Source organism: Saccopteryx leptura, chromosome 10 (assembly GCF_036850995.1).
Source record: "Saccopteryx leptura isolate mSacLep1 chromosome 10, mSacLep1_pri_phased_curated, whole genome shotgun sequence".
In the NCBI taxonomy this organism is placed as follows: domain Eukaryota; kingdom Metazoa; phylum Chordata; class Mammalia; order Chiroptera; family Emballonuridae; genus Saccopteryx; species Saccopteryx leptura.
In genome coordinates, this window is record NC_089512.1 from 61,700,854 (window position 1) to 61,728,591 (window position 27,738).

A 27,738-nucleotide genomic window follows, 5' to 3' on the forward strand; every position below is an offset into this window, starting at 1 on the left:
GAGTTAAATGGAGCAATGTTGGTAAAGGGCTCAGCACCATGCCCGGCACAGAGTAATTACTCAAGTATTCACTATTAGTCATAGTAGCAACAGCAGCCAGTGAAAGCAGCCACCAGAGGGGGGGGGGGGGGGGAACATGGAGAAAATATTTAAAATGTATAAAAATCTACCCATTAACTTGATTTTGGCAAACCAAGAAAAACCCCAGTTATTGATTTTGGCCACTAAACACCAGGCCCCTAGCTAGTTTGGAAGCAGAGATGAATTCTTCTCAGTTTAGAGAGTTCTTTCGACTGACCAGGCGGTGGCGCAGTGGACAGACCGTCAGACTGGGATGCAGAGGACCCAGGTTTGAGACCCCGAGGTCACCAGCTTGAGTGTGGGCTCATCTGGTTTGAGCAAAGCTCACCAGCTTGGATCCAAGGTCACTGGCTCGAGCAAGGGGTTACTCGGTCTGCTGTAGCCCCAGGGTCAAGGCACATATGAGAAAGCAATCAATGAACAACTAAGGTGTCACAACGAAAAACTGATGATTGATGCTTCTTATCTCTCTCCATTCCTGTCTGTCTCTATCTATCCCTCTCTCTGACTCTCTCTCTGTCTCTGAAAAAAAGAGAGTTCTTCCTCTTCTGTGGGAAGAAGTGGCAGTGGGAGGAAGAGGAGACCCAGTGAGCCCCTCTGTGCCACCATGACAACCAACCTCCAGCCAGAGTCACTGTCATCTCACCAACACTGACAGACCACTTTTCACTCCAAATACTCAAGGGCAGAGGAGCAGGAAAGAAGACAGAAAACTTCTCTACCCAGGGCAGACTGCTGGCAAGTTTATTTTCCAAAAAGACTATTCTAGAAAAACTCCATTATGGGCACCAATCTAAAGTGGGACATAGGATTCACATTCACAGAGATTTTCAATAATGGGATATGACAAAAGCACAAAACCAAATTACCCAGAGCACCTTTTTTGTAGGCCTCTAATAATTATAATTTATTTTTCTCCACTGGATCTCATTAACACTGAATTGGATTAATCACAACCCTGGTTCATAAAACATTTTCAACTAGTGCATCCCTGGCCCTCTTTTATTTGTTTATTCACTTATTTATAACAACATAAAGAACTCCCATTTATTTTTTTTATTTTGTGACGGAGACAGGGAGAGGGACAGATAGAGACAGATAGGGACAAACAGGAAGGGAGAGAGATGAGAAGCATCAATTCTTCGTTGAGGCACCTTAGTTGTTCATTGATTGCTTTCTCATATGTGCCTTGACTGGGGGTCTACAGCAGACTGAGTTACCCCTTGATCAAGCCAGAGACATTGGGCTCAAGCTGGTGAGCCCATGCTCAAGCCAGCAACCTCGGGCTTTTGAACCTGGGTCCTCCATGTCCCACCCAGTCCAACGCTCTATCCACTGCGCCACTACCTGGTCAGGCTGAACTCCCATTAATTAAAAATATTCCCATGTGGTATGGTTTGAAGCCCTTATCATAAAAATATAATCCATATAGTTCAGGGAATGTTCAAATAATTGCTTAATTTCTAGAGAATTACTCCATGGAACCAACCAGCTTAAATGGTCCAACTGCACAATTTGGATTCAAATGTGGTTATACTGGGAACCTGAGTTTTCAAAGGAAGTTTGCAGTTCTTCACTCATTTGGATTCCTGCCTTTTCCTATCTAGAAATATCTCAGAGCTGGGAATGCCTTAACCACAGCCTCAAAAACAGTATTCTCTCCTCTCTCTAGTTTTTAAAAATTCATACACTGAATCTAACCACACAAAAAAATCTAACAAACCCACATTGAGGGAAACGAACTGTATAACATAACTGGTCTCTACTCTTCAAAACTGTCAAAATCAAGGCATGACAAGGAAGCTAGAAAACTGCTCCAGAGTAAGCAGACACGTCGGTAAGTGCTCCCAAACTGGATTCCGGTCCAGCAAAAACAACAGCCATCAAGTCTGCGACTGAAACAATTAGTAAATTTAAAAAAAATGGTAGATGAGTTAGTATATTTTGTCAATGCTAAATTTCCAGCCTTTGATAATCATACTGTGTGAGAGGATGCTCTTGTTCTTAGGAAATACACACTGTATTAAGTATTTGGGGTTAAAGAAACATAATGTCTGCAACTCATACTCTCTTTTTTTTTTTCTTTAACTCATTCTCAAATAGGAAGGAAAATAATTTACATTCATGTTAAATACATGTACATGTATATATATTCTATATATAAACATATAGAGACAGAGATACAGAGAGACAAAAACAGGGATAAAGCGAATGGGATAAGATGTAAACAACCAGCAAATCGGGTAAAGGGTATTCAGGAGTATCTTGTCCCCTAGACCAGCATCTTTTCCATAAATTTAAAGTTATATTAAAATAATGTTGCCAAGGCCCTGCAATGACCTGGTGTGCCAGAGGTTATGGGTTTGACCCTCGGTCAGGGCACATACGAGAAGCAATCAATGAGTGCACAACTAAATGGAACAATTAACTAAAATGATGAGTTAATGCTTTTCTTTCTTTCTTTCTTTCTTTCTTTCTTTCTTTCTTTCCTTTCTTTCTTTCTTTCTTTCTTTCTTTCTTTCTTTCTTTCTTTCTTTCTTTCTTTCTTTCTCTCTCTCTCTCTCTCTCTCTTTCCCTTCTCTCTCTCTCTCAAATAAATGAAAAAAAATAACAGCAAAAGCAAAACAAAATAAATTCACAAATAATTTACATACACATTCCGTTCCCATCTCGAAAAATAAGGTTGCAAACCAGGGGTCCCCCAACTTTTTACACAGGGGCCAGTTCACTGTCCCTCAGACCGTTGGGAGGGCTGCCACATACAGTGTTCCTCTCACTATCCACCAATGAAAGAGGTGCCCCTTCCGGAAGTGTGGCGGAGGGCCAGATAACTGGCCTCAGGGGGCCTCATGCAGCCCGCGGGCCGTAGTTTGGGGATGCCTGTTAAACAGTCCCATGCCCATTTGCTCCTCTTCAGGGGCATCGATATGCACTCAATGCTAGGGGACACCTGGCCCTCTGCGCACTGCCTGCTGAGGGCTCAGTTCTGCCGGAACGGCCACCCTTGGTGCCTATGGGCTCAGTGCTCTTATAAGGTACAGGGTCCACCCAGGCCCTACAGCAGAATTTGGTTGGTTTTAACTGTAACATAATTCCATAGGCCCAAAAGGAGTATAATTTAAGGATTTTATTAAAAATTACTCTCTCCCAAACAAAACTGGAAACTCTCAAGATAGGCTATCTGTCCTTAGAGATGTTCCTAAGAGAGAAACAACCATAAGCAGAATAACCGTGTAATAATTAGAACCCTTCTCCTTAAAACAATGTACTTGAATATACCAACAAGTACATTTCTTTATTTTATTTTTATTTTTTTTAGAGAGAGAAAGAGAGACAGACAGGAAGGGAAAGAGATGAGAAGCATCAATTCTTCGTTGCAGCACTTTAGTTGTTCATTGACTGCTTTCTCATATGTGCCTTGACTGAGGGCTCCAGCCAAGCCAATGACCCCCTGCTCAAGCTAGTGACCTTGGGCTCAAGCCAGTGACCTTGGGCTTAAGCCAGAGACCATGTAGTCATGTCTATGGTCCCATACTCAAGCTGGCAACCCCGTGCTCAAGCCGGGTGAGCCTATGCTCAAGCCAGCAACCTCAGTGTCCTCAGTGTCCACTGGGTCTTCAGTGTCCCAGGTCGACACTCTATCCACTGTGCCACCACCTGGTCAGGCCCAAAAACATTTCTTAATACAGCTCTTCACAACGTTGCCTCTGGATTCCAGAGAAGCCACAGATTCTCCATGTGGCAATGACTCCTCTTCTTCCTGTCCAGCTCAGAGTTCATTAGTACAGAGAAGGCCACCGGTTTTCAGAGTAGTAGTCCTGACTAACTTGAGAAAACACTCTTGGCAATAGTGAAGCCATCAGAACAATGAGAAAGTCATCTACCATTTTGGTGCAGTGTCTGGAAAGATGTCAAGTGTGATTAGAGGGACATTTTCCTTCTGCAACTGTCTTTGAAAGTGAAGAAGGACCTCATCACAACCCCAAATCACAGGAGAAAGGTAAAGGCCTCCAAACACCAGGGACATGCAGGTATTCAGAACATCCCTTCTGTAGTAGTACTATCATCCCCTGTCAAGTTCTAAGTAAAAAGCAAAAGTTGTGGTGAGCCACAAATAGACTGCCGGGAGGGGAAAGTGCTTTGTGCTAAATTTTCTAATCCTGATTTTTGCTTCAAAGTCCATCCCAATCTATCACTTTTATCCTGAAGTCTGAAACTGAGGTCTGGATTTTGCAGAATCAAAGCATATTTACCCAGCACTTAATCCATTTCTCAGGAAATCAGTGGTTTTACTAAGAATAGAATTCTTTCATGTCCAGAATTTTTCTGGACATTTCTAAGGCCTAAACCAACACACAGAAAAAGCTCAACAAATGCTTGTTGACTGACATATATGAACAAATTAACCCACTTACCCCAGATGGCAAATATAAAACTGTAGAATTTCTTTATTTTTATTATTATTTACTATTACTATTTTTGGTGGGGAGGAAAGAGATGAAAAGCATCAACTTGTAGTTGCATCGCTTCAGTTGTTCATTGGTTGATTCTCATACGTACCTTGTCTGGGGGTCTCATGCTGAGCCAGTGACCCCTTGCTCAAGACAGCAACCTTGAGTTCAAGCCAGCGACCTTGGGCTTCAAGCCAGCGACCTTGGGATCATGTCAATGATCCCGTGCTCAAGCCAGCAACTCCGCATTCAAGACGTCGAGCTCGCACTCCAGCCTGCGACCTCAGGGTTTTGAACTGGGGCCCTCAGCATCCTGAGTCGATGCTCTATCCACTGCGCCACCACTGGTCAGGCTAGAATTTCTTTTCAGGAAGACTAAAACACCAAGACATGCCATGCATAAAAGTTCATTTTTTATTCTGTGGACAATATTCCTGAATTTTGACAACAGAAATCCAGGAAAAACAGGAGATTCAGAAAAATGAATTTCACTAGATAGGTTTATTCATTCAACAAATATTTTATGGGGCATTTATTATATGCCAGGCACTGTGCAAAATACTATAGATATATTGGTTAACAAAGAGATACAGTTTTTGCCTTCAGGAAAATATTAGTCCAGTGGAGAACAGTATGGGTCAGAGGTGATAAACCAGTAAGTAAATAAACAAGCTAGTTATAGAGTATACTATGTGTCATGAAAAAAACAAACCAGGGTAACATGAGAGGAGGTAGGGGCAGAGCCACTAGAAAGAGTGGTCAGGGAGGCTTCTGGGAGAAGGGACATTTGAATGACAGGCCAGAGCCAGCCAAGCAAAGATGAAGATGAGTGGGGAAGGAGAGCTGCAAAAGACCTCTCATCATTAAAGGTTCAAGTTCCCTCTCCTCGCATGTCCTGCTCACAGTACCTGGTGCCTATTCTGATTGGCCAGTGCCCATACATGTGATTGTTTAAATGGAAAAACAGCATCTCCTATTAATAAGGATAAGAACTGTACTAGGGCAATTTTCCTTCTCAGTGTATGTGAAGAGAATAGAGGGTGAATAATTTTACTGTTCTTTTTTCTTTTTTTTTTTTTTTTTTTTTTTTTTTCATTTTTCTGAAGCTGGAAACAGGGAGAGACAGTCAGACAGACTCCCGCATGCGCCCGACCGGGATCCACCCGACACGCCCACCAGGGGCGGTGCTCTGCCCCCCAGGGGGCGATGCTCTGCCCATCCTGGGCATCGCCATATTGCGACCAGAGCCACTCTAGCGCCTGAGGCAGAGGCCACAGAGCCATGCCCAGCGCCCGGGCCATCTTTGCTCCAATGGAGCCTTGGCTGCGGGAGGGGAAGAGAGAGACAGAGAGGAAAGCGCGGCGGAGGGGTGGAGAAGCAAATGGGCGCTTCTCCTATGTGCCCTGGCCGGGAATCGAACCCGGGTCCTCCGCACGCTAGGCCGACGCTCTACCGCTGAGCCAACCGGCCAGGGCTACTGTTCTTTTTTCGTATTATTTTTAGCCAAGTCATGAATTTCTCCAGACGTGCTAGTTTCTCTAAAACCAAAGTCAGATCCCAATCTACGTCTCATCTCTGCCTTCATCCCTTTGCTCTGGCCTCTCAGCTCTTCCTTTTCCTTGCTCCCTTGGTGTTTATACAGGCTGTTCCTCAGCCTAGAAACCACTCCCCACCCTTTTCTTCTAGATGGCTCTCAACCAGATCAAATCTCAGCATCATGTGTGTCCCTTCTTTGTTGTAGTAATCCCTTTAAAATGTTACCATTTTCTTGTTTAATGTTTTGTAGTCAGCATTTTGAAATTCCTAATAATTTTTCTAACATGGGTTCCATATTTTCATTTTGCACTGGATCCCACAAATAATGCAGCCAGTCCGGGGAAAGAAAGAAAGTGTAGGGACACGTCTGTGATTTGCACTCATTCTGAGACCACTCACTGCTTCTCAGGTCACCATTCCTGAAAACCCAAAGCATGTTTGACTGCCAAGCATCTATTCATTCAAATATTAAACAAATTTTTATTAGGCAATTCAATGTGCATGTTAGTCAAGACTACTCTGAAAACCATTCTGTAAGGAGTGGAGCCTTTCTGAGCAGAGAGCCCTGTCCATGAAGCTGGCCCAATCCCTGCCTTCCTCTCAGAGGTCTTGATGCAATGTCATTTAAAAATGCTTCTGGCTCTTTGATATATGCTGGGATACCGCTCACCCTGGACTTCACCACTCTCAATAGCTGATGTTTCATGGGATCAGACATTCCAGGCATAGACTCCAACCTGAAGACAAGAAATCCTCTTCCCATTAGAACTTCAGTTCTGCCTTGAAATTTCAGTTCTGCTAACGGGACCTGGGCCAAAACAGAAGCTCCATCTTGCAGAAGCACCTTTTAAACCTCCCTAATTTGGGGGCCTTGGTTCTTCTTAGAATGTTGCAAAAGCCTGCCAGATAGTGGCTCTCCGATTTTGGCAGCACTAGCCTGCTGTGTTTAGCCAGAGCTCAACATCGATTCATCAGCAAATGTTTACTTTGAGTGATCACAAACGGACAGTGCTGTTCTACTCACTAGATGTCCCACATGAGCAAACAATAAATAAATGCCACACAGTGAATTAACTTTACAGGCAAATTATTTATTAGCAAACTGTAATAATACCAATTGGAAGAGGAAGAGCAAAAACAGAAAACGATGTTACTCATAAGAATAATATGTTAGGGGAAATGGCAGAGTCAAACACTAAAAATTTTAATATATTTTTGAGCTTTTAAGAAGAAAATGGTAAGTTGCTTATTTGGGTGTATACCCTGGTGTAGTATTTCACAAAGGACAGGCCTGGAGCCACCGCGGTTTGTGAGGTTATGTTAGGTTGTATGCTTATCAGCCGTCTTAGTGTGGGTTCTGTTCAAAGCAGATCCTGGGGTAAAGAGATAGGTCCAGGCTATTTACATGGGAGGGGAATGCCAGGAAGAACTATGGGACGTGGGGCAGTGAGCTGGGGAAAGGAGTGAAACCTCAAAAGGATGTGGAGCCAGCAGGTTACAGCCATGGGCAGCTGGCGTTCAACGCACTGAGGACACCCTAACAGACACAGGACACACCTCGTCATTTCCCACCGAGCGCTGAGGAGGTGGAAGTATTCAATGCATAGCTCCTGCCTTCCCTTGGTGGAGAGGGGCTCCTCAGGATTTTAACCCTTGTGGCTAGACACCCTCTGAGGTAGAAGGATGCAAGAAGTCACAGGTCAGTGCAGGGGACTCTCCAGGTAGCATCTAGAGTGAGCCTCGGGCTATGAGCAAAGCACTGGGAGAGTCTGCTACAAAACCAGTCTTTACCTAGCATCAGATCACATTGCAAGAAAATTACTGTATTTGTAATTCACTGTCCAACGTGAAGGAGAAAGGGGGCCACCTCACCTTTAACACCCACCTAATGCTAACCAACCTCAATCTTTCTTTTCTGGGTGCAACAACATCTAGCCAGAGTTTAGTTATATTGTTTTGTGCACTGCTTATCTTCATAGTTATATCCTATTTATGGCAAGCATATTGGTTTTGTTAATTATGATAATAGAAGGAAAAATAAATATAAGGAAAATTGTTTTGTTTTATAGAAAATGTTAAGTATTTTTCTATGTGGCTCTGGTAAAAGGTGATTCACAATGAGGGAGGTCTGGAAAAGACTTTCTTTGTGGGAACCCAGTCTCATCACTGTCACACAAAGTAACTGTCCCATGCATTTTTGTTGCTTAGGAGAAGTACAGAACAAGCAACACTCTGACCCCCTCTCCCCTGGGATGACTGCAGAGGGACTCCTCCTTTTTCCCGTCCTTTCTGGAGAGGATTCGTAGCCCTCTGCCTGCCCAGTCATGGATTAAAAATGAAATTCGTATCTAACAGGTCTAACTTTAGCCACAGGAAATGGGAGTGCTTGGGGGACCCGAATGGTTAGCCATGCTTTGTTTGAGGATGGGCACTTTATCTTTACTGGGCATGTTTTCCCTTTTTGGGAGGGGAGGGAGTGGAGGCTAAGGTTTGGGGTGTGAGCGGGAAGCGAGGTCTGCCAGACCTGTTTCCTGGTCAGCTTTGTGGGAGGCTTCTCCCCTCTGTTGTCACAGTCCTGGCTCTCAACGCTATACTACATGTCATGAGGACCCAGTGATGCCACTTTCGAATGCATTATAAAAGATATTTTGATGGTGAAAACCACCCAAACAAGGAATTTTTAAAAAAACCTCTATGTTACAAACATATCCATGAAATGTTCCTGTTTAAAAAAACAAAACAATAAAACATTAAACTTAGTTTTCTAAAATATATATATTTTTATTTTCTCTAGCTTGATTACAATGTACACAACTTGTAGAAATCTGTTTTATAGATTTTTATCAGAAGTTACCAGATCAGTCCTGGTCAGTTAGCTCAGTTGATGAGAGCATTGACCCAAAACACCAAGGTTGCAGGTTCAATACTAAGTGGAACAACAAATGACTGCTTCTCTCTTTTTTTCTCTCTCTCTCCCCCTTCCTCTGTCTCTCTAAAGTCAGTCAATCAAAAAAAAAAAGTTACTAGATCACAACTGATCTTATTTCACTCATACCTGACACATAAGTAATAAAATAGAGCAACAATTAATACTTGGTTGTTATCAATCTTTTTAAGGCCATCGAACTGGCTATGTGACCTTGGGAATTTTAGTTTCCCTCTCTGGATCTCAGTTTTATTATCTGCAAAATAAGGGAGTTAGACCAAATGACCTTTAAAGTTTCCTTTCAATATTGTTTGCGTGTATGAAAACACGTGGCCAGGGAGACTGCTGGGCCAGGGCCAGAAGTGGGCAATGAGAATGGCAGAGGTTGGGAAACACTTTCTAGAAGTAAATATGAAGTTCCCAATTTACCGCAAAATCCCAGACTAAAATAATCGTATTTGTAGGTGATACTTTTGAAACACAAGATTTGTGTTCAGGTCCTAGCATGGCCATGCACAAAGAAAATGACCCACAAATGTGTACTGACAGAATGGACAAAGGCACCTGCCTTGGGTCCCTTTTGAGGATTCAAGGCTAATGCCAGAAAGACCAATGATTAATGAAGAACAGAAAATGCAAGGGATCCAGAGAAAAAAGAAAGAGAGGCAAAAAGGAAAGGGAGAGAGAAAGGGTGAAGAAAAGATAAGCATACATCCACATCCACAGACGTACGTACATATGTACATCATATGCATACACAGTTGGTCCTTGTTTTTCATGGCAGTTATGGTCTATAAGTCTCCATGAACAATAAGGTAGTGAATACTGAACTATTGCTCCTAGAAGAAATACAAGATTAAGTTCCTGCAAGCCTCTGGTCACAATGTTTTCATCAACCATTTCAAGACGTGTCTTGTTTTATGTGTTTATTTAATATATATTGTTGATTCATTTAACACTGAACTCATGGCCAACAGCAAGCTAAAAAACTTGTGCCTGAAGGAGGCCCATCTAACATCACAGCCTTCTGTGCTTGGGAGCACTAGACAGCACGTAGCACTACTCTTAAGGGGCATTTTAAACAGTGACATCAACATAAAACCAAACAATGTGGAAAACATGGCACTGAAAAGACCATAAAAAGGACACTTGTTTACAGTATTTGAATTGGAACAAGAAGGCAGAACAAGAGTGTTGCCTGGTTCGACCTCAACTGGGAATGTGCACATCAAGTGACTCAAATTTTTCACTGCTCTATTCATGTCTGTGAATGACTGCAACAGTGCTGTGAGAACAGATTTTGGATCTACAGATAAGTTTTAGTAAGTAGGCAAATATGGAATCTATGACTAATGAGAATTGACAGTGTGTATATGTCAATATTAATAATATTAATATGAATTTGTGTGTATATATAAATACACATATATACTACACATACACACACACACGTACAAAAGAAAATAAATGCAGCCCTGGCCAGTGGCTCAGTGGATAGAGTGTTGGTCCAGCATAAGGACGTCCCAGGTTCAATTCCTAGTCAGGGCACACAGGAGAAGCGACCATATGCTTCTTCCCCCCATTCTCTCTCCCCTTTCTCTTCCTCTTCTCCCTCAGCCAGTAGTTCAATTGGTTTGAGTATGGCTCTGGGTGCTGAGTATAGCTCCACTGGAGCACATCGGCCTCAGGTGCTAAAAATAGCTCAGTACTTGAGCTTCAGACCCTGATGGGATTGCCAGGTGGATCCCAATTGGGGCGCATGTCAGAGTCTGCCTCACTATCTCCTCTCCTCTCACCTAAGGAAAAAAAGGGAGGGAGGGAGGGAAAGAGAGAAAGAGAGAGAGAGAGGGAGGGAGGGAGGGAGGGAGAGAGGGAGGGAGGCAGGAAGGAAGGAAGGAAGGAAGGAAGGAAGGAAGGAAGGAAGGAAGGAAGGAAGGAAGGAAGGAAGGAAGAAAGAAAGAGAAAGAAAGAAAGAAAGAAAGAAAGAAAGAAAGAAAGAAAGAAAGAAAGAAAGAAAGAAAGAAAGAAAGAAAGAAAGAAAGAAAGAAAGAAAGAAAGAAAGGAAGGGCATGAAATGAAGAAATGAGTGTTTCACCCAAGAGCTTTGGGGCTAATGGTGGGGGACAGTAGGCCTTGCACAGAGTAAGAACAGTGAGACCTAAGGAGCTGCTCACAGCCTTTTTAAGCTGAGAGGCACAAGGATGCTTTATGCAGAACTGGCTATATAATGACTAAGAGCAAGATGAAATGTGGAGTCACTTATCCAAAAATTGAGTTTCAAGACAGCGAGAGAAGAGTGTTACACTAAGCATATGCTCCGTCTGAACAGAGGGAGGCCCCTGTGCAACTGCACAGGTCTTAGGTTGGAGAGACTGGCCCTTCCTGCAGGGGAATACAAGTGACCCATCCAGATAAGGTGATTCATACTCAACATCTGTTTGCCCAAAGCTTCAGGTCTCAGCTTAAGGCCCCAGCAGGGTGTTGAGGAAAGCCTCAAACAGCAGCCCAGACCAAGCAATGCTGAGAAAGGCCTGATTTCCTCTCTTTCAGGGCAGACTCAATTGGCCCAAAGAACAGCAAACACCACAAGAATAAGAACACTGACAGGGTGGTTTCTATCTAAAATAAAGAGCAGTGCTCGAATTTTTTACTTTTTCCTCACCCAGGGAACCAAAATACAGTGGTTCTGTGTTCTCTCTCTCTCTCTCTCTCTCTTTCACACACACACACACACACACACACACACACACACACACACACACACACAGCGTTTTCCTTGAGTTAAAGACTTCCTGAATTGTCTACAATTCAGAGTTTAGTATCTTAGGCTCCAACGTGAGTGGTGGGTGTAGGAGTGATGGTGGGGTTGGGGTTAAAACAGCCAGATGACATTTCACACCCACCAGATTGGCAAAATTCAGAAGTGTGACAATAATAAGGGCTGAAACAATGAGGAGTCTCATACAGGGCTGGAGGGAAGTCCTAGGTTAGAGAGCAACCTGGTGTCAGCCAGCCAAGCTGAAGATGTATATGCCTCCCTGCCCAGCATTCTACTTCTAGGCAGTTACTCCAGAGCCATTCTTGCACGTGGTGGAGACTTGTATATCGATGTTCAGGAATTTTATAGCAGCAAAGGACTGAAATAACAGCCATATCTATTTGTGAATATCAGATAGGCACCTCCATTGCCACCAGTCAAAATAGACCCATTGCCTTGGCCGGTAGATCAGTTGTATGGAGCATCATCCTGACATGCCAAGGTTGTGGGTTAATACCCAGTCTGGGCACATACAAGAATCAAACAATGAATACATAAATAAATGGAACAACAACATCAATGGTTTTTTCTTTCTCTCTTTCTCCCTTCTCTAAAATCAATGACCTTTAAACAATTATTTTTTAAAAAAACTGATCCATTACTCCAGCTCCCTCTTTCAGACATACCTGCCCACATCATTTCGTTGCACTCAGACACAAAACACACCAGCTCCAGTACTGCTAGCTCTTGCCTCCTACCTCACTAATGTGTGGATAGCTGCATTTGTTTCCCAATAGGTTCTTTTGATCTAACCAGAATCACAAGCAGACAGGGCCTCCTTGCTTCCAGAACAACAGTTGTCAATTTTTTTTAAATCTCAGGATCCCTCTATACTTTTAAAAACCATTGAGGGCTTTTGTTGATGTGGGTTATATCAGTATTTGCAGTATTAGAAAGTAAAATCGAGAAATTTATTTTAAAATGTGCCTTTTTTCATTACATTTATAATAGCCTCATATGGTCTCATGCTTTCTTGCCAGATGCCCTGGGAGCAGGTGCTTTCTGGGCTGGAGCCTTCTGGGCAGGAGCCTTCTGGGCAGGAGACTTCTGGGCTGGAGCCTTCTGGGCAGGAGCCTTCTGGGCAGGAGCCTTCTGGGCTGGAGCCTTCTAGGCAGGAGCCTTCTGGGCAGGAGCCTTCTTGCCTACAGTGGTCACCTTTTCGTGCTGGAATCTCCGCAGCAGCTACTGCAGCTGCACCTTTAGCAGCAGGTGCTTTTTTGGGAGAGCTTTCTGGAGAACTGCCTTTCGAAGCTTCCTAACTTAAAGCTTGATTATTCAGTTCCACATTTGCTCTGCCTTCATGATTTTGTAACTATCAAAGTCTGTCATCTTGGCGTTCTTTTCTCTGGCTTCAATCTTCTTGGCCCACCTCGTGGCTGCCCATTCTGTACCTCTATCTGCTCTCTGCCAGGCTTGTCACATATACTTATGGCACAAACTTGAGGGTGAAGTCAGTGAGCTGCATGCAGCTGCAAAGCATAGCCTGTCTCCTTATTTGAGTGCAAGGTCCATGAAGCAAAGTCCTGTTATGATCAATAACATCTACAGCTGCGACCAGCTTCCCTGTATGAGGCCCAAAGGAGACGAAGGCCACGCAGCCAACCTCCACGAACCGCCTAAACACCATGTTGGCGGCATCGGGGGAGAAGGAAGGAGTCTTTCCCAACCCTGTGCATAAAAAATACTCCTTCTTTTAAAAGTAATAGTATATTATTTATTAATCTACCTACCATAGCTTAATGAAAAGTGACTATATGTTCCAAAAACAATCTACAGAGTGAGAAGAGAAACATTGTTTCAAACTTCTACAACTCTCTTTTTGAAAACATTTTTTTTTTACAGGGACAGAGAGAGAGTCAGAGAGACAGAGGGATAGACAGGGACAGACAGACAGGAACGGAGAGAGAGATGAGAAGCATCAATCATCAGTTTTTTGTTGCGACACCTTAGTTGTTCATTGATTGCTTTCTCATATGTGCCTTGACCACAGGCCTTCAGCAGACCAAGTAACCCCTTGCTCGAGCCAGTGACCTTGGGTCCAAGCTGGTGAGTTTTTTTTGCTCAAGCCAGATGAGCCCGTGCTCAAGCTAGCGAGCTTGGGGTCTAGAACCTGGGTCCTCCGCATCCCAGTCTGACACTCTATCCACTGTGTCATCGCCTGGTCAGGCTACAACTCTCTTAATGTCTGGCTGCATAGAAAACAGCTGGATTCACATACCTGCTTCTGCAATCAATCTGTGATTGTTTTTTTTTTGGTTGACACTGTATGAAGAAAAATCTGTTTTGTAATTACATAGTTTGTTTCTGAATCTTGGGGACTCCTAGTAGTCCTTGATCACACTTTGAGAACCACTGTTTTGAATCATCCCTCTGCCAATAGTTGTCTTTCACACAGACACAGTCATGTTATTTCCCACTTCTTTCAAACTGTCAATGGCTGCCTTTGGCTCATAGAGTTAAATCCAAACTTTGCTCACAAAAGTCTTCCCATTTGGCTAGCCCAGTGCCTGTCCAAACTCCATTACTACCCTATTTTGTACACTTAGTATTCTGCCTACCACTGGGTACACACGGATACCTGAACCTGTCCTGCTTGTCCATGCCTCTAAGCCTCAGGACTCCTATGCATCTTTTATGATGCAACCCAAAGGTTACCTCCTCTAGGAAGGCTTCTCTGATTTACCCTTCCTTTAGAGTTTCCTCTTTTTATGTTCTTGATATTTATTTTTTGAGTAGATAATTCAAAGGCATGGGATTAAATTCCTTTTTTTTTTTTTTTTATTTTTTTTTATTTTACAGAGACAGAGAGAGTGTCAGAGAGAGGGATAGATAGGGACAGACAGAAGGGAACGGAGAGATGAGAAGCATCAATCATTAGTTTTTTGTTGCGCGTTGCAACACCTTAGTTGTTCATCGATTGCTCTCTCATATGTGCCTTGACCGCAGGCCTTCAGCAGACCAAGTAACCCCTTGCTCAAGCTAGCGACCTTGGGCTCAAGCTGGTGACTTCGGGGTCTCGAACCTGGGTCTTCCGCATCCCAGTCCGACGCTCTATCTACTGCGCCACCGTCTGGTCAGGCGGGATTAAATTCCAAAAGGGTATACCATACAATGATAAACAGACCTCTTTCCCATCCCAGCATCCCTTCCTCCCTCAGGAGATACCACTGTGATCAGTTCATTTTACGTTCTTCCAGAACTGCTCTAGGCAGTAATAAGCAAGTCATTTCTTTCATCCAGATGGCAGCATACTATATGCACTGCTATATACTCGCTCAACACTAGACCTTGCACTGGCTTCCACCCCATCAAATAAAAATTGGCCTTATTTTTCAATAGTTGCAAGTCACATTTTAAAAATGTACCATAATTTATTTATCTAGTTCCCTACTGATTGGCCATGTATCTGGTTTCCAATCTTGCTTCAGCAAATATCCTTCTACATAAACCAGTCTACATATGTGAAAGGCTGCAATATCCAGGAATGAAATTGTTGGGCCAAAGGGAATGCATATTTGTAATTTTGATGAACATTGCCAAATTGTTCTTCATAAAGGCCATTCTAATTTATTCTAGTGGCCATGCATGAAAGGTCTTGTTACCCTCGCCAAACTGTCATCCACCTTTTTAATCTCTGCCAATACAGTAAGTGAAAAATAATACCTTGGTCAAGTTTAAATCAGTATTTTGCTAATAAGATCAATCTCTAGAGTTGCACTGTATAGTATGATAGCTACAGGGTACATGTGGCTGTTTAGATTTAAACGGCCTCCATAGGAGACAGCACAGATATAAAATATTACCATCACCATAAAAAGTTCTACTGGATGGCACTACTCTAGACCTGCGCTATTCAGGGGCTACTGCGAGCCACATGTGGGTACTGAGCACTCAAACTCAGGGGTGCTCTAAGTATATAACACACACTGGATTTTGAAGATGGTATGAACACAAAAGTATTTATACTGATCACATGTTGAAATGCTAATATTTGATGTACTAGGTTAAATAAATCATTAAAATTAATTTCATCTATTTCTTTCTACCTTTTTTAATGTGATTATGAGAAAGTTAAAATGACATCTATGGCATGTACTCTATTTCTGGGACAACACTGCTTCAGAGGGCACAGTGTTCTGTGGTTGAGACCTAGATTTTAGTGTTTTTCTTTTTATACAGCAATATGTGTAGCTACTGTTGCTACACAGGAAAATAGCTTCCCTGGACTCTCTTTTCCCTTCTCGCCCTTCCCTGTGCTAAGCAGACGGGTGGGCAACAAAAGGAGAAAGGGCGGCGATGATCTTGATGATGAAATACCAGCCCTGAAATAAACCAGTACACTTCCCACCTGGGCGGCCACAGGCAGGAACCAGGGCATTGCTGACCCTAAGCAGGGACTGATTTCCTGGCTGCTGTTAAACAATGCACCAGAGAACAAAGTGCCTTCAAAACTAAGAATAGAAGAATGGCTCCAAATAAGATTTCCAGGATTGTGCATGAACAAATCCCTCCCTTGCTTCAACCCTGAGCCAGTCGCCCTTATACCCTTGGCTTGACCTGGCCCCTAGGCTTGACAAATGTCCCTGTCTCAGCCCAACCACTCTGCATTCTCAGCAGTCTGTACACACAGCTCTGGCTGAGGGCTGAGGGACAGTAGGAAGGGAAGACCTGGAGGAAGAGATGATGCTGGCTTTGCCCTAAAGGGACCCACTGCCCCATGGTCTACAGTTGAGACTTGGCATATGTCTGTGTTATCCATGTCTTTGGCTACGAAGACCGAAAAAACAGTTTTGCAATGTGATCCATAAAACTGAGAGGTCAGAATGGACATTTTTTTAACCAGGTACTGAGGGAATGCAACCTAATTGTATCTGAAAATAAGTCATCTGCTTGAAGGAAAACATTAATTTTATTATTATTATTATTATTAGAAGCAGCAGCTGTGTGCCTTTGGGCAAGTGAATTGACCTCTGTAGGTCTCATTTTTATCATCTATGAAGTAAAGGGGCTGTATTATATGAGCTTTCCTATCTCATCCAGTCCAAAAGCTCTGTGACCCTACGTACGTGCAAAGGAGATACCATCAACACCTTTGTTCTCATTCTCTCATTTAGCTAAAAAAACACTCATTGTGCAATTACTATGAGTCAGACCCTACCCTGACACTGACATATAAATACAGAAAAACATCTCTTTTATTGGATGAAGTTTTTAAGAGAGAGAAGGAAAGAAAAGGGGGATGGGATGGAATAAATAATTAGAGCAGAATTTTCATCCGGGACCATAGGCCTGCACAGAAGAGAACATTCAGAAATGTATGTCCTCAAGAAAGCAGAGGGCCAGTGATATAGAGAAACTATGATAGGCTATGTACCATGCTCAAGTCCTCGTATATGGTGGGTGCTTGAAGAGTTAGCACCCAAGACAGTGAACAAGTTGTACATGGGACTAACTAAACTCATGATAGATCTGAACTTGAGCCTCTTTGCTGCAATGCCTACCTCTTTCCCCCACATCAGGGTTGATCATTGTGCATGGCTTCTCCCACCTCTGTGTTCTCACGGACTCTCCCCTTCCTCATGTCAGAAGAGTATAAGCATTAAACAGGCCAACATAATATTGCACTCCTCTGACCTGAGATGACTATACCTGCTTTCAACAGGGAAGTGGGGGGAGGGGGGAATGGTGGCATAAAATGAGATAACCTATATGATGTACTCATCACTAGTCAGCAATCCAGAGGTACGAGCAGATACTCATTCATCACATATTCATTTAGAACAGGGGTCCCCAAACTTTTTACACAGAGGGCCAGTTCACTGTCCCTCAGACCGTTGGAGGGCCGGACTATAAAAAAAAACTATGAACAAATCCCTATGCACACTGCACATATCTTATTTTAAAGTAAAAAAACAAAACAGGAACAAATACAATATTTAAAATAAAGAACAAGTAAATTTAAATCAACAAACTGACCAGTATTTCAATGGGAACTATGCTCCTCTCACTGACCACCAATGAAAGAGGTGCCCCTTCTGGAAGTGCGGCGGGGGCCGGATAAATGGCCTCAGGGGGCCGCATGTGGCCCGCGGGCCGTAGTTTGGGGACCCCTGATTTAGAACCTAATACATGCTAGGCTTGGGGTTAGACGTTAGCATCTTTCATCATTTATTGGTTACTATATGTATCTCCCCCCAACATGGAAGAGTGTTCCACATAGTAGACCCTCAATAAATGTAGGTTGAGGGAGTAAGTAGGAATAACCTCTGTGGTAGATTAATTTATTCTTTACCAAACTTTTATGCCCTCTCCCGAGCTCCATGGTTTGAGGGTTGCTCTGGCCAATGGAATATGGGTGGAAGGGACAATGTACCAATCTTGAACCTAAACCTTAAGCGATACTGTGTATTTCTGCTTGCTCTTCTGGGACCTTCTGAGCTAGCTCCCCAGGAAAAGAATATATACAGGGTTAGCTAATGGACCCAGTGGGGCAGAATACCCCAGCCAACCTGCACATCTGTGGGCATAAGTATAAATGCTTGCTATTGTTTGCCACTGAGTTTGGGGTACTTGTTACTCAGCAAAAACTGGCTGAGACATTCCTTTACCCACATCCAGAGATTTCAGGCAAAGTGGTTTCTCTTTTCATTAAGGTGGCTTGTGAGACAGCAATTGGGTCATTTTATGGCTCTGTCTATTCCATTTTCTCTGGGCAGGTGTGTGCCATTCAAAGAAGACAGGAGAGGCTCGAGGCCCATATTTTGGTAATCTTGGTGGCTAGCCTAGAGTCAAGTACAAAGTTGGTTCTCAGGCAGCGCTTGATAAAGGAAAGGGTGGGCGGACTGTTCATTCTGGTGGGATGAGCACTGTGAAAATAACCAGCAGGCAGCACCCTGGGCCTCAGATGCTCAAAGCCACTGCTTTCACAGTCCCCCAAGTGTGGAAAGTGGACGTGCTGGTGACACAATATCATTTCAGACCATATACTGTAGACCTGGACACATTATAACACATTATAGTGCTTAATGATTTTTGGACTACTGCTGCTTAAGATGAGCCCCAGTTTAAACAAACAAACAAACAAAAACAAGTAGAGAATTAAAAAAAAAACAGTAAGTAGGCCCTGGCCGGTTGGCTCAGCGGTAGAGCGTCGGCCTGGCGTGCGGGGGACCCGGGTTCGATTCCTGGCCAGGGCACATAGGAGAGGCGCCCATTTGCTTCTCCACCCCCCCCCTTCCTCTCTGTCTCTCTCTTCCCCTCCCACAGCCAAGGCTCCATTGGAGCAAAGATGGCCCGGGCGCTGGGGATGGCTCCTTGGCCTCTGCCCCAGGTGCTAGAGTGGCTCTGGTTGCGGCAGAGCAACGCCCCGGAGGGGCAGAGCATCGCCCCCTGGTGGGCAGAGCGTCGCCCCTGGTGGGCGTGCCGGGTGGATCCAGGTCAGGCGCATGCGGGAGTCTGTCTGACTGTCTCTCCCCGTTTCCAGCTTCAGAAAAATACACACACACACACACAAAAAAACAGTAAGTAAAAAATAACAGTACAAGCGGTGTGTGGATATGAGAAACACAACTGCAGTTTATGAAACGCTGACCCATGTCAAGTCTCATTTTCCTACACATTACAATCATAATCACAGCTAGAATTTTTTGAGCACTGACAAAGTGTATTGCTTTAAAGGTTTCACAGATATTTTATAAACTCCTCATAGTATCTGTGGCAGATGCTATCAACATTTCCATTTTGCAGGTAAAGTAACTGAGGCCCAGAGAAGTAAGGAACTTGCCCAAGGCTAAGTGGTAGTGAGAATTAGAACTCAGCTATCAACTTCCAGGATCAGGTTCTTAACAACCATGTCTCTATTGCAGGGGTCCCCAAACTACGGCCCGCATGCGGCCCCCTGAGGCCATTTATCCGGCCCTCGCCGCACTTCTGGAAGGGGCACCTCTTTCATTGGTGGTCAGTGAGAGGAGCACGTTGACCATCTCATTAGCCAAAAGCAGGCCCATAGTTCCCATTGAAATACTGGTCAGTTTGTTGATTTAAATTTACTTGTTATTTATTTTAAATATTGTATTTGTTCCCATTTTGGTTTTTTTTACTTTAAAATAAGATATGTGCAGTGTGCATAGGGATTTGTTCATAGTTTTTTTTATAGTCTGGCCCTCCAAGGGTCTGAGGGACAGTGAACTGGCCCCCTGTGTAAAAAGTTTGGGGACCCCTGCTCTATTGGGAACTTGGTGCCCAGGGAAGTTTGTCATTGCTCAAAGCTAACCACAAAACCTAGAACTTGAATCCCAAACTTCTGACTCCCAGCCCAGTGCTCCAGGAGAAGCTGAAAGAGCAAAGGCTGGACCCCAGGACTGCTTCCTGAGCTCTTCTCAAGAGACCCGCCCTCCCTGGTCAGCATCGGGAACTGGCTTCTCTCAGTGACATCCACATAGTCTATATTTAGGTCCTGAAGTCACCCATTGTTTCTGTCCCAATGGACACTCAGGGTCACCATCCTGACCTAGCCCTCTCCGAGTCATACCTCTCAGTGTTCCATCAAGACAGACCTTTTAGGATCTGGTTTGAATCAACTTCCCCTTCCATGGCTCCCACTTGGTGTTCGGGCAAGCTGTGAAAACATGTCTGGGATCGGCAATTTAAAATGAAGTATTGACCTTCTGCGGAATATGCTGTTTCCTTCCCTCCACAAAATCAAACCATCTTTATCACAGGATATAAGATGTTTCACAGTCCTGTTGTTCCTAAGCCCTTTCACACTAAGGATTCATATTTCTGACAGCTACCAACATGCATTATGGTCAATAAGGCCTGGGACATGGATCGTACTTGCTGAGCACTGACTCTGTGCTAAGTGCTGTCAGGAGTCATTTTATTTATTTCTCACAATATTTATTATTCCCATTTAAAGAGGAGAAAACAGATTCGGAGAGGTTTGGTAACATGCATAGGACTGCATGGTTAGTAAGAGGTAAAGCTGGGACTCAAATCTATATCTCTGTAATTCTCAAACCCAATGCTTTTAACCATTACACTCTATCATTTTTCTACGGGTACAGAACGACCTTGGCCAAATCTCAGAGGATGAATTTATGAGACCTGTAAAGGGCTTCTCCCCTTCCTCTCTTACCCTCCATACCCAGCCCAATTCCTCCGGATCCTTTCTTTGGAGATTCTCAGAGCCAAGAAATAAAAATTCATTTAATGATATTTCACAAGCAGAATAAAGGTCAGTAGCCAGCAATTACATGTTGAGTTCCAGTTGATATCCTTGGGAAATGTGTACTTAAAAGCACTCATTAAATCATTTGACTTTGAAATAGGAAAAATATGAGAACTACTTTTTATTTTTTGGACAAGATATTTATATACCTAAGATTCATATCAGAGCTAAAATGAGTTTAGAGACATCACTGTTTGATAGCTGGAGAAACTGAGTCCAGAGAAGGCAGTGACTTGTCATAGATGCCTCTTATGTAAGCGTTCATTGAACTATGGCAAACATCCACCAAAACAGGCTGATCTGTCAAAGGATTTGAAAGCAAAGTGTCACCAAAGATCTTGCATGTGACAGAGGTGGGAAGGGCCCCATCATTAAAATAATCAAGCAGTACCAATGACTAAGAATGTCATTTCTGAATCCATTCTGCTGGAATTTGAAATCTGATCTACTAACCAGCTAGATAACCTTGGAAATATTTAATTATCTTCTCTAAGCCTCAGTTTTACCATATGCAAAATAGTGATAATACTATTAGCCAATCCTCACAGCACTAAGAATTTTATGAGCTAATGAGAATAAGGTGTGTAGTAACATGAAAACATCTAATAAATGTTAGCTATTATTATACTATTTTCTATTAATATTTTATTAACTATCACTGAAATGTAGTAAATCATTTTAAATGTTAATTTACATATATGAAAGACTCAAAAGTTATTCTTTACCAGGTGAACAAATAGCTAGGTGAGTGAGATGGGAAAGGAGAAAGATAATGAAACCACCTAAATCACATGGAAAGATTAAAAATGTATGTCTATAATGGTCAGGTACAAAATTCAGTCTCAGAAATATAATTCTGATGAGAGGAATAGAAAAGGCAATGGGCATTTCCTTTAGAAAATATGTTTGGCTTATACAAAGCTTTAACACTACCCACAAACAAATAAAAGAGACAGAGAGAGTAGGCTTCAGTGCTCCTAAACAGCCCATAGTAATAGGACATTTTCAGCCTCTCCTTCCAAAATAACCCAAGCCAGGCACCAACATTCTGAATGAGAACACCAGTGAGTCTGAGTATATCCCCTGGTATTATTTGACTTCATCTTCTCAATGATGAATACATTCAAAACACCAGGATTACTTTAAGGAAACCTACAAAAAAGTTATTCCAAGCATAATGAACTTCCAAAACTGAGTTCAGCCATCTTCCAATCCAAAGAAGAGATCTTAGAAATCCTGCAGATACATCCTTTTCCACCCTCTTTTTCTTCCCATTAACTGAAAACAGGTCTCTTATAAAACTTAATACACTAGCACCATGGAGCAAAGTGTGAAAAGACCCACCTCCCCTTGCTCTCCTCCAATCACAGATGCTAAAGGACACACTGACAGCGAGGCATGCTGCTTAACTCACCATCTCCACCAAGCACAACCATCTGTGGTCTTAAACACAACCACACAGCTCTTTTCTGATTCATACTAAAATGAGGCAGAAGTCAGCCTCCATCATCCCAGGTATTTTTAACAGCAGCTTCCTGCTCAGTTTCTTGGGAGGGAAAAAGACAGCTGCGTCCTCCCACACCTCAGCTCTTGGTGCCACTCAACCAGGCTTGGATGAGAGATGGGAGCTGGTCCAGCCCCAGCTCAACTGCAGGGAGCTTACCTGAGCACGGACAAAGAAGCAACACCACACCATGGGGCGCTCCGACCTCATCCACCCGGGAGTCCCCCGCCCCTAACTGTGGCGGAGCCCTGTGGACGGGATACTCTGAGCCGAGTAGAGCATGGTTTCCCTGAAGGAACTCCTCCCCCCCAACTTGGGCTGTATGACAGGAAGTGACAGGGGCCATCAGTTACAAGTGTCAGGAGCTGAGAACCACACCAGCCAAGGGCTCCGGCAGTTTCTTGTGCCTGCTGCTGCCGCCGCCGCTGCGGCTCTCTCAAAGCACCCCGCCTTTTGGCACTCAAAGGCACACCTGAAATTCAGTTTCTGGCTGACAACCCAGTCTGTAAGAAATAAACAATGCTCGCGGCGTCCCCACCTAGAACTATGCTGTGCACTGTGGCAGCTCTGAAGGGCTTGCTGCTAGGACAGCCTACCTCAGATCTAGAACTTCGCACACCAAACGAAGGGGTGAAATGAAGAGAAAAAGGAACATTTGGGGACAGTTCGGGGTATTCAAAGAGGAATCTATATACTTGAACTTTACCCAAGAGTCAGAGGCCCTGTCCAGTTACGAGCCCACTCTGAGTCCCAATTGCATAGCAAGTCAATGAATGAGACTGGTGGGCCACACCCACCTGTTTCTTTTTGTCTTAGGCAAATCTTCTCTTCAGAGCTTCTTCAAAATAGCTGCTTCTGGAAACCTCCCTTTCAGCTTTTGACATGGATAACAAGAGGCCTTGCTGCTCTTCTAGAGTTAGGGAAGGAACTCCTGGCTGACATTTCCCATTTTATGAACTGAGGATCTCACAAGACTGAACACCTTGGTCCAGTCCCCTGCCTTTCACAAACCCAGACTTGCTGGGTGAGAAAGAGGGTCTCACAGTGAACTCCAGGTTTCAGATGAAAACTATGCCCTGTGCAACCTCGCCCCACAAACAAATCAACACCCTCACCCTTCCTGCATGGTGGCGGTGGGCTCAAAGCCAAGGAGACATAGTTCCCGTATAGTTTTCAATGATTTACTTTTAGTTTTCAGCTCCCTAATGAGGTAGTATTTGATTGGCAAAAATCTTTCTAGTTTCAACTTCAGGCTACAAAGGCACAGATTTTTAAAGAGCCTTTGCCTGTCTCAGCCCTGAGTCAAGTGGGAAGCCCAGCAGAGAGAGGGTTGATGTGAACAAGATTCAATCCAAGATTCAACTTCAGAGCTTATAAGAAAGCAGGTCTCCCTACTGTCTTAGGCCAGTGGCTGGCCCGAACACAGGGCCTCTGAAGAGTGCCTTCGGCCCTGTCCACACACCGCTGCACGGGGCTCTAGTAGGACAAAGATGAACTAATGATGACCAAGGACAAAATAAATGCTGCCAGGAACTTGCAAAAGTGTTGAGGGGGGCACGAAATAACCTGGCAAATGCATCTTTTATAGGGACAAAGTCTGGGAAGGCTTTTCAGAGCAAGAGACACATGGGCAGAATTCTGTGAGTGCTCTAGGCAGAAGAACTGACAAAAACAGCAGCAGCGATGTCCAGAACCACAGGGCACTCCTGAAGAAAAGCAAATGCTTTGAAAGCATTGCTCTGACAGTTTGGGTTTTGCTTCAAGGAGCATGGGGTGGGCGTGGGGGTCCCATCTGTTTGGAGAAAGAAGGAAGTGAAATCACTGTGAAAAGATTCAGGCCTTTCAGGCAAGCATCTGGGTTACATCAAGGCTTATATGTGGTGCCTGCCAGGTCTGGCACCCAGGAAACACTCAGTACCATGTGCAAATCAAACAGCAGTGTCCACAAAAGATGGGTTTCAGCTCAGCCTTGGGCTCACAGAGCAAGGTGGCTGGCAGGGGAGGGGGAGCAGAGTAGGGGAGGCATTCCTAAAAAGGCCTCTCAGCCTAGCATCCTGTACAGAAAGGCTCCTGAATTTGCACAGGCCTATAAACAACCTGATTTAGCCAGCGTTGGTGGCAACTCTGCTAATGAGTAACGTCAATCCCCTGAGGAACAATGGAGGTTCCCACAAGCCCAGCTGCTCCTTTTCTGGAGAATTTTCGAACAAACTACTACGCAGAGCCCCAGCAGCCAAGGCCACGGTCACCCCAGTGAGTATCCATAAGATAACCAGGGCAACTAGAGTTGATTTCCTTTCAGGGGGTGGGGGTTGGCAGGGTGGCACATTCACATGAACTAATCCTAGAATGATTAAGCCTTACTTCCGCTGCTGACTGTGAACGAGAATGGAGAACCGAAACCTGTAGGCTGTAGCACTTCGTGGAAGAGGTGAAACTTGCGCGGGCTCTGGGGCAGGTAGCAGTGGAGGGGGGCGGAAGGAAGGGAGGACCAGCAGACGCCCTGGCAGGGGACCGGGGCAGCCTGCAGAAAGGAAGGAAAGAATAGGGCATGGCCACTTCCTTCGATGCCTCTGCTTTAACCAGAGACAAGAACTCCAATAATGAAATCGGTCCACGCAGAAGGCACCTCGGAGGAGCATCTCAATAATAAGAGGCTCCTGCCCTGCAGGGTTCAAGTCCATTTCGAGCTATAATGAGGGTCTATAAAGGGACAGTAATGTGGGTTTCTGTGTGGCATCTAGGGCAACTCCAAGTAGTCAAACACATTTTTCTATTGATTTCTAAATGTTAACAGTAACATAGTATCATTTTAATACCTTCAAAGCACACGGTGTACATAAAGTAAAAATGGAGTCTTCCCAAAGAAGACTCCCCACTTTTCTCTCCACTCCAGTCCCATTTGCCAAAGTAGAATTTAACACCCATGTTAAAACCTGAAGTAGGCCCTGGCCGGTTGGCTCAGTGGTAGAGCGTCGGCCTGGCGTGCAGGAGTCCCGGGTTCGATTCCTGGCCAGGGCACACAGGAGAAGTGCCCATCTGCTTCTCCACTCCCCCCCTCCTTCCTCTCTGTCTCTCTCTTCCCCTCCCGCAGCTGAGGCTCCATTGGAGCAAAAGATGGCCCGGGCGCTGGGGATGGCTCCTTGGCCTCTGCCCCAGGCGCTAGAGTGACTGGTCACAACAGAGCGACGCCCCGGATGGGCAGAGTATCGCCCCCTGCTGGGCGTGCCGGGTGGATCCCGGTCAGGTGCATGCGGGAGTCTGTCTGACTGCCTCCCCGTTTCCAGCTTCAGAAAAAACGAACAAACAAACAAAAAAAAAACAAAACAAAACCTGAAGTCAATAAGGGAATCAAAAGCCCAAATGCTTTCAGGGCTGGGGTGAGACACGTGACAGAAAGGGGCAGGTGGCACTGACCACGTCTGCCTCAGTCAGTTCCAGCTTATTGGGGTCCCCAGTGATTATTGGCCCTGGGATGCCAGATATTATAGTTTTATTAAACAAGGTGGAAATTCTAGGTTTTATATAAAATCTCTAAATTTTTAAATGCTGGCAACTAATTCCTCATTTTTCAAATACTGTACCGGCCACATAACACACAGTCGACCTGAAGGCCACCAGTTTGGAACCTCTGGTGGCAATCCTTCCAGACATTTTGTTCTAAACACACATAACTTGCTGGGTATAATAACATTGTTTCTTTCAAAAGTAGAATAATAACATTATTCTACCTCTTCTTTTTTGTCACTTAACATCCAGGGCATCTTTCCACATCGTGTACTTTTAGACCCATAGTGCAGAGCACCTCATGGTATAGAAGAACTTTACTGAATTCATTAGCTCCTGTGAACACTAAGGAAAGATGCACTTGAAATGTCACCTCTCGGTTACTTTCTTCTTACCTCTGCCAACGATGAGAACATAACCCATGACGAAAGTGCACCTGCGAGCAGATATTAAAACATTCTAAAGCCACAATTACTGAAACCATAAACGGTGACTGCAGACCTTTGATGTTTTAATATGAGAACTTACCATGAATTTTTCATTTGATCTTTACAACTGTCCTGAGGTAGGCCATACTCTCATCTCTACTGCAAAGATTTTTAAAAACTGAGACTCACACTGGAGGTGTGAGCATGACCAACAGATCCTGGAGGTGGTGGGGTCAGGAGTGGAGCCTGGGTGAGCTGACTTCAGCGCTCCTGCTACATGCATACAGCCCCGAAGTAGACAGCCAGAAACCTGCCCAGGGATACTGCAAACTTTGCTATATAGCAAATGTTGGACCACAAACCACTGGTGGAGAGAAAGATCACTAACAAATGGGACAATACATTTCTTGAGAAAAAAAAGTGCCTCATGTTAAGGCCTACTTCACACTCATCCAAGATAAATTCTACATGGATTAAAGTGAAACAGTTAAAAAAAAAGTATGTATGTGTGTGTGTGTGTGTACAGGGGGTCCTCAGGTTACGACAGTCTCAACATACTATGTTTCAAGTTTACAACGTTCATTCTCATAGAAACTTTAAAAAATTGAGACATGAGACATGAGTGTTTCAGCTTACGCTGCTAGCATCATACTTATAGACTATGTGAGCAAACTAGTTTGGTTGCACACAGCAGAAGAATACACAATATCTTTTTTCTGTAGTTCAGTTGTGTTTTTATGTTCTACATTATGATTTTACAACTGTGTCAGGATAGGTAAGTGACTTAGGCTAGGATGTATTTTTTTTTTTTCTGAAGCTGGAAACGGGGAGAGACAGTCAGACAGACTCCCACATGCGCCCAACCGGGATCCACCTGGCATGCCTACCAGGGGCGACGCTCTGCCCACCAGGGGGCGATGCTCTGCCCCTCCGGGGCGTCACTCTGCTGCAACCAGAGCCACTCTAGCGCCTGGGGCAGAGGCCAAGGAGCCATCTTTGCTCCAATGGAGCCTCGGCTGCGGGAGGGGAAAAGAGAGACAGAGAGGAAGGAGAGGGGGAGGGGTGGAGAAGCAGATGGGCGCTTCTCCTGTGTGCCCTGGCCGGGAATCGAACCCAGGACTTCTGCACGCCAGGCCGACGCTCTACCACTGAGACAACCGGCCAGGGCAGGATGTGTTTTGACACACCAAAATTCGGGTTATGTCACTGTCGTAGGAATAGAACTGTGTCATAACCCGAGGATCCCGTGTGTGTGTGT

The 27,738-nt window shown here is 44.2% G+C and overlaps 1 protein-coding gene and 1 pseudogene across 4 annotated transcripts in view; both read right to left on the minus strand.

Moving 5' to 3' along the window:
• Positions 1 to 27,738, minus strand: part of ARHGEF3 (Rho guanine nucleotide exchange factor 3) — a 402,985-nt gene that overhangs the window by 198,414 nt on the left and 176,833 nt on the right. The window contains exon 1 of one of the 4 annotated variants that reach the window (XM_066351721.1): positions 22,705 to 22,844. The exons of the other annotated variants lie outside the window; for them this stretch is intronic. Within the exon in view, the coding sequence (XP_066207818.1) occupies positions 22,705 to 22,755 (51 nt within the window). The 5' untranslated portion in view covers positions 22,756 to 22,844. Of the gene's footprint in view, positions 1 to 22,704; positions 22,845 to 27,738 lie in introns of those variants that run through there. 4 annotated transcript variants of the gene reach the window in all.
• Positions 12,776 to 13,439, minus strand: LOC136382190 (large ribosomal subunit protein eL14-like; annotated as a pseudogene).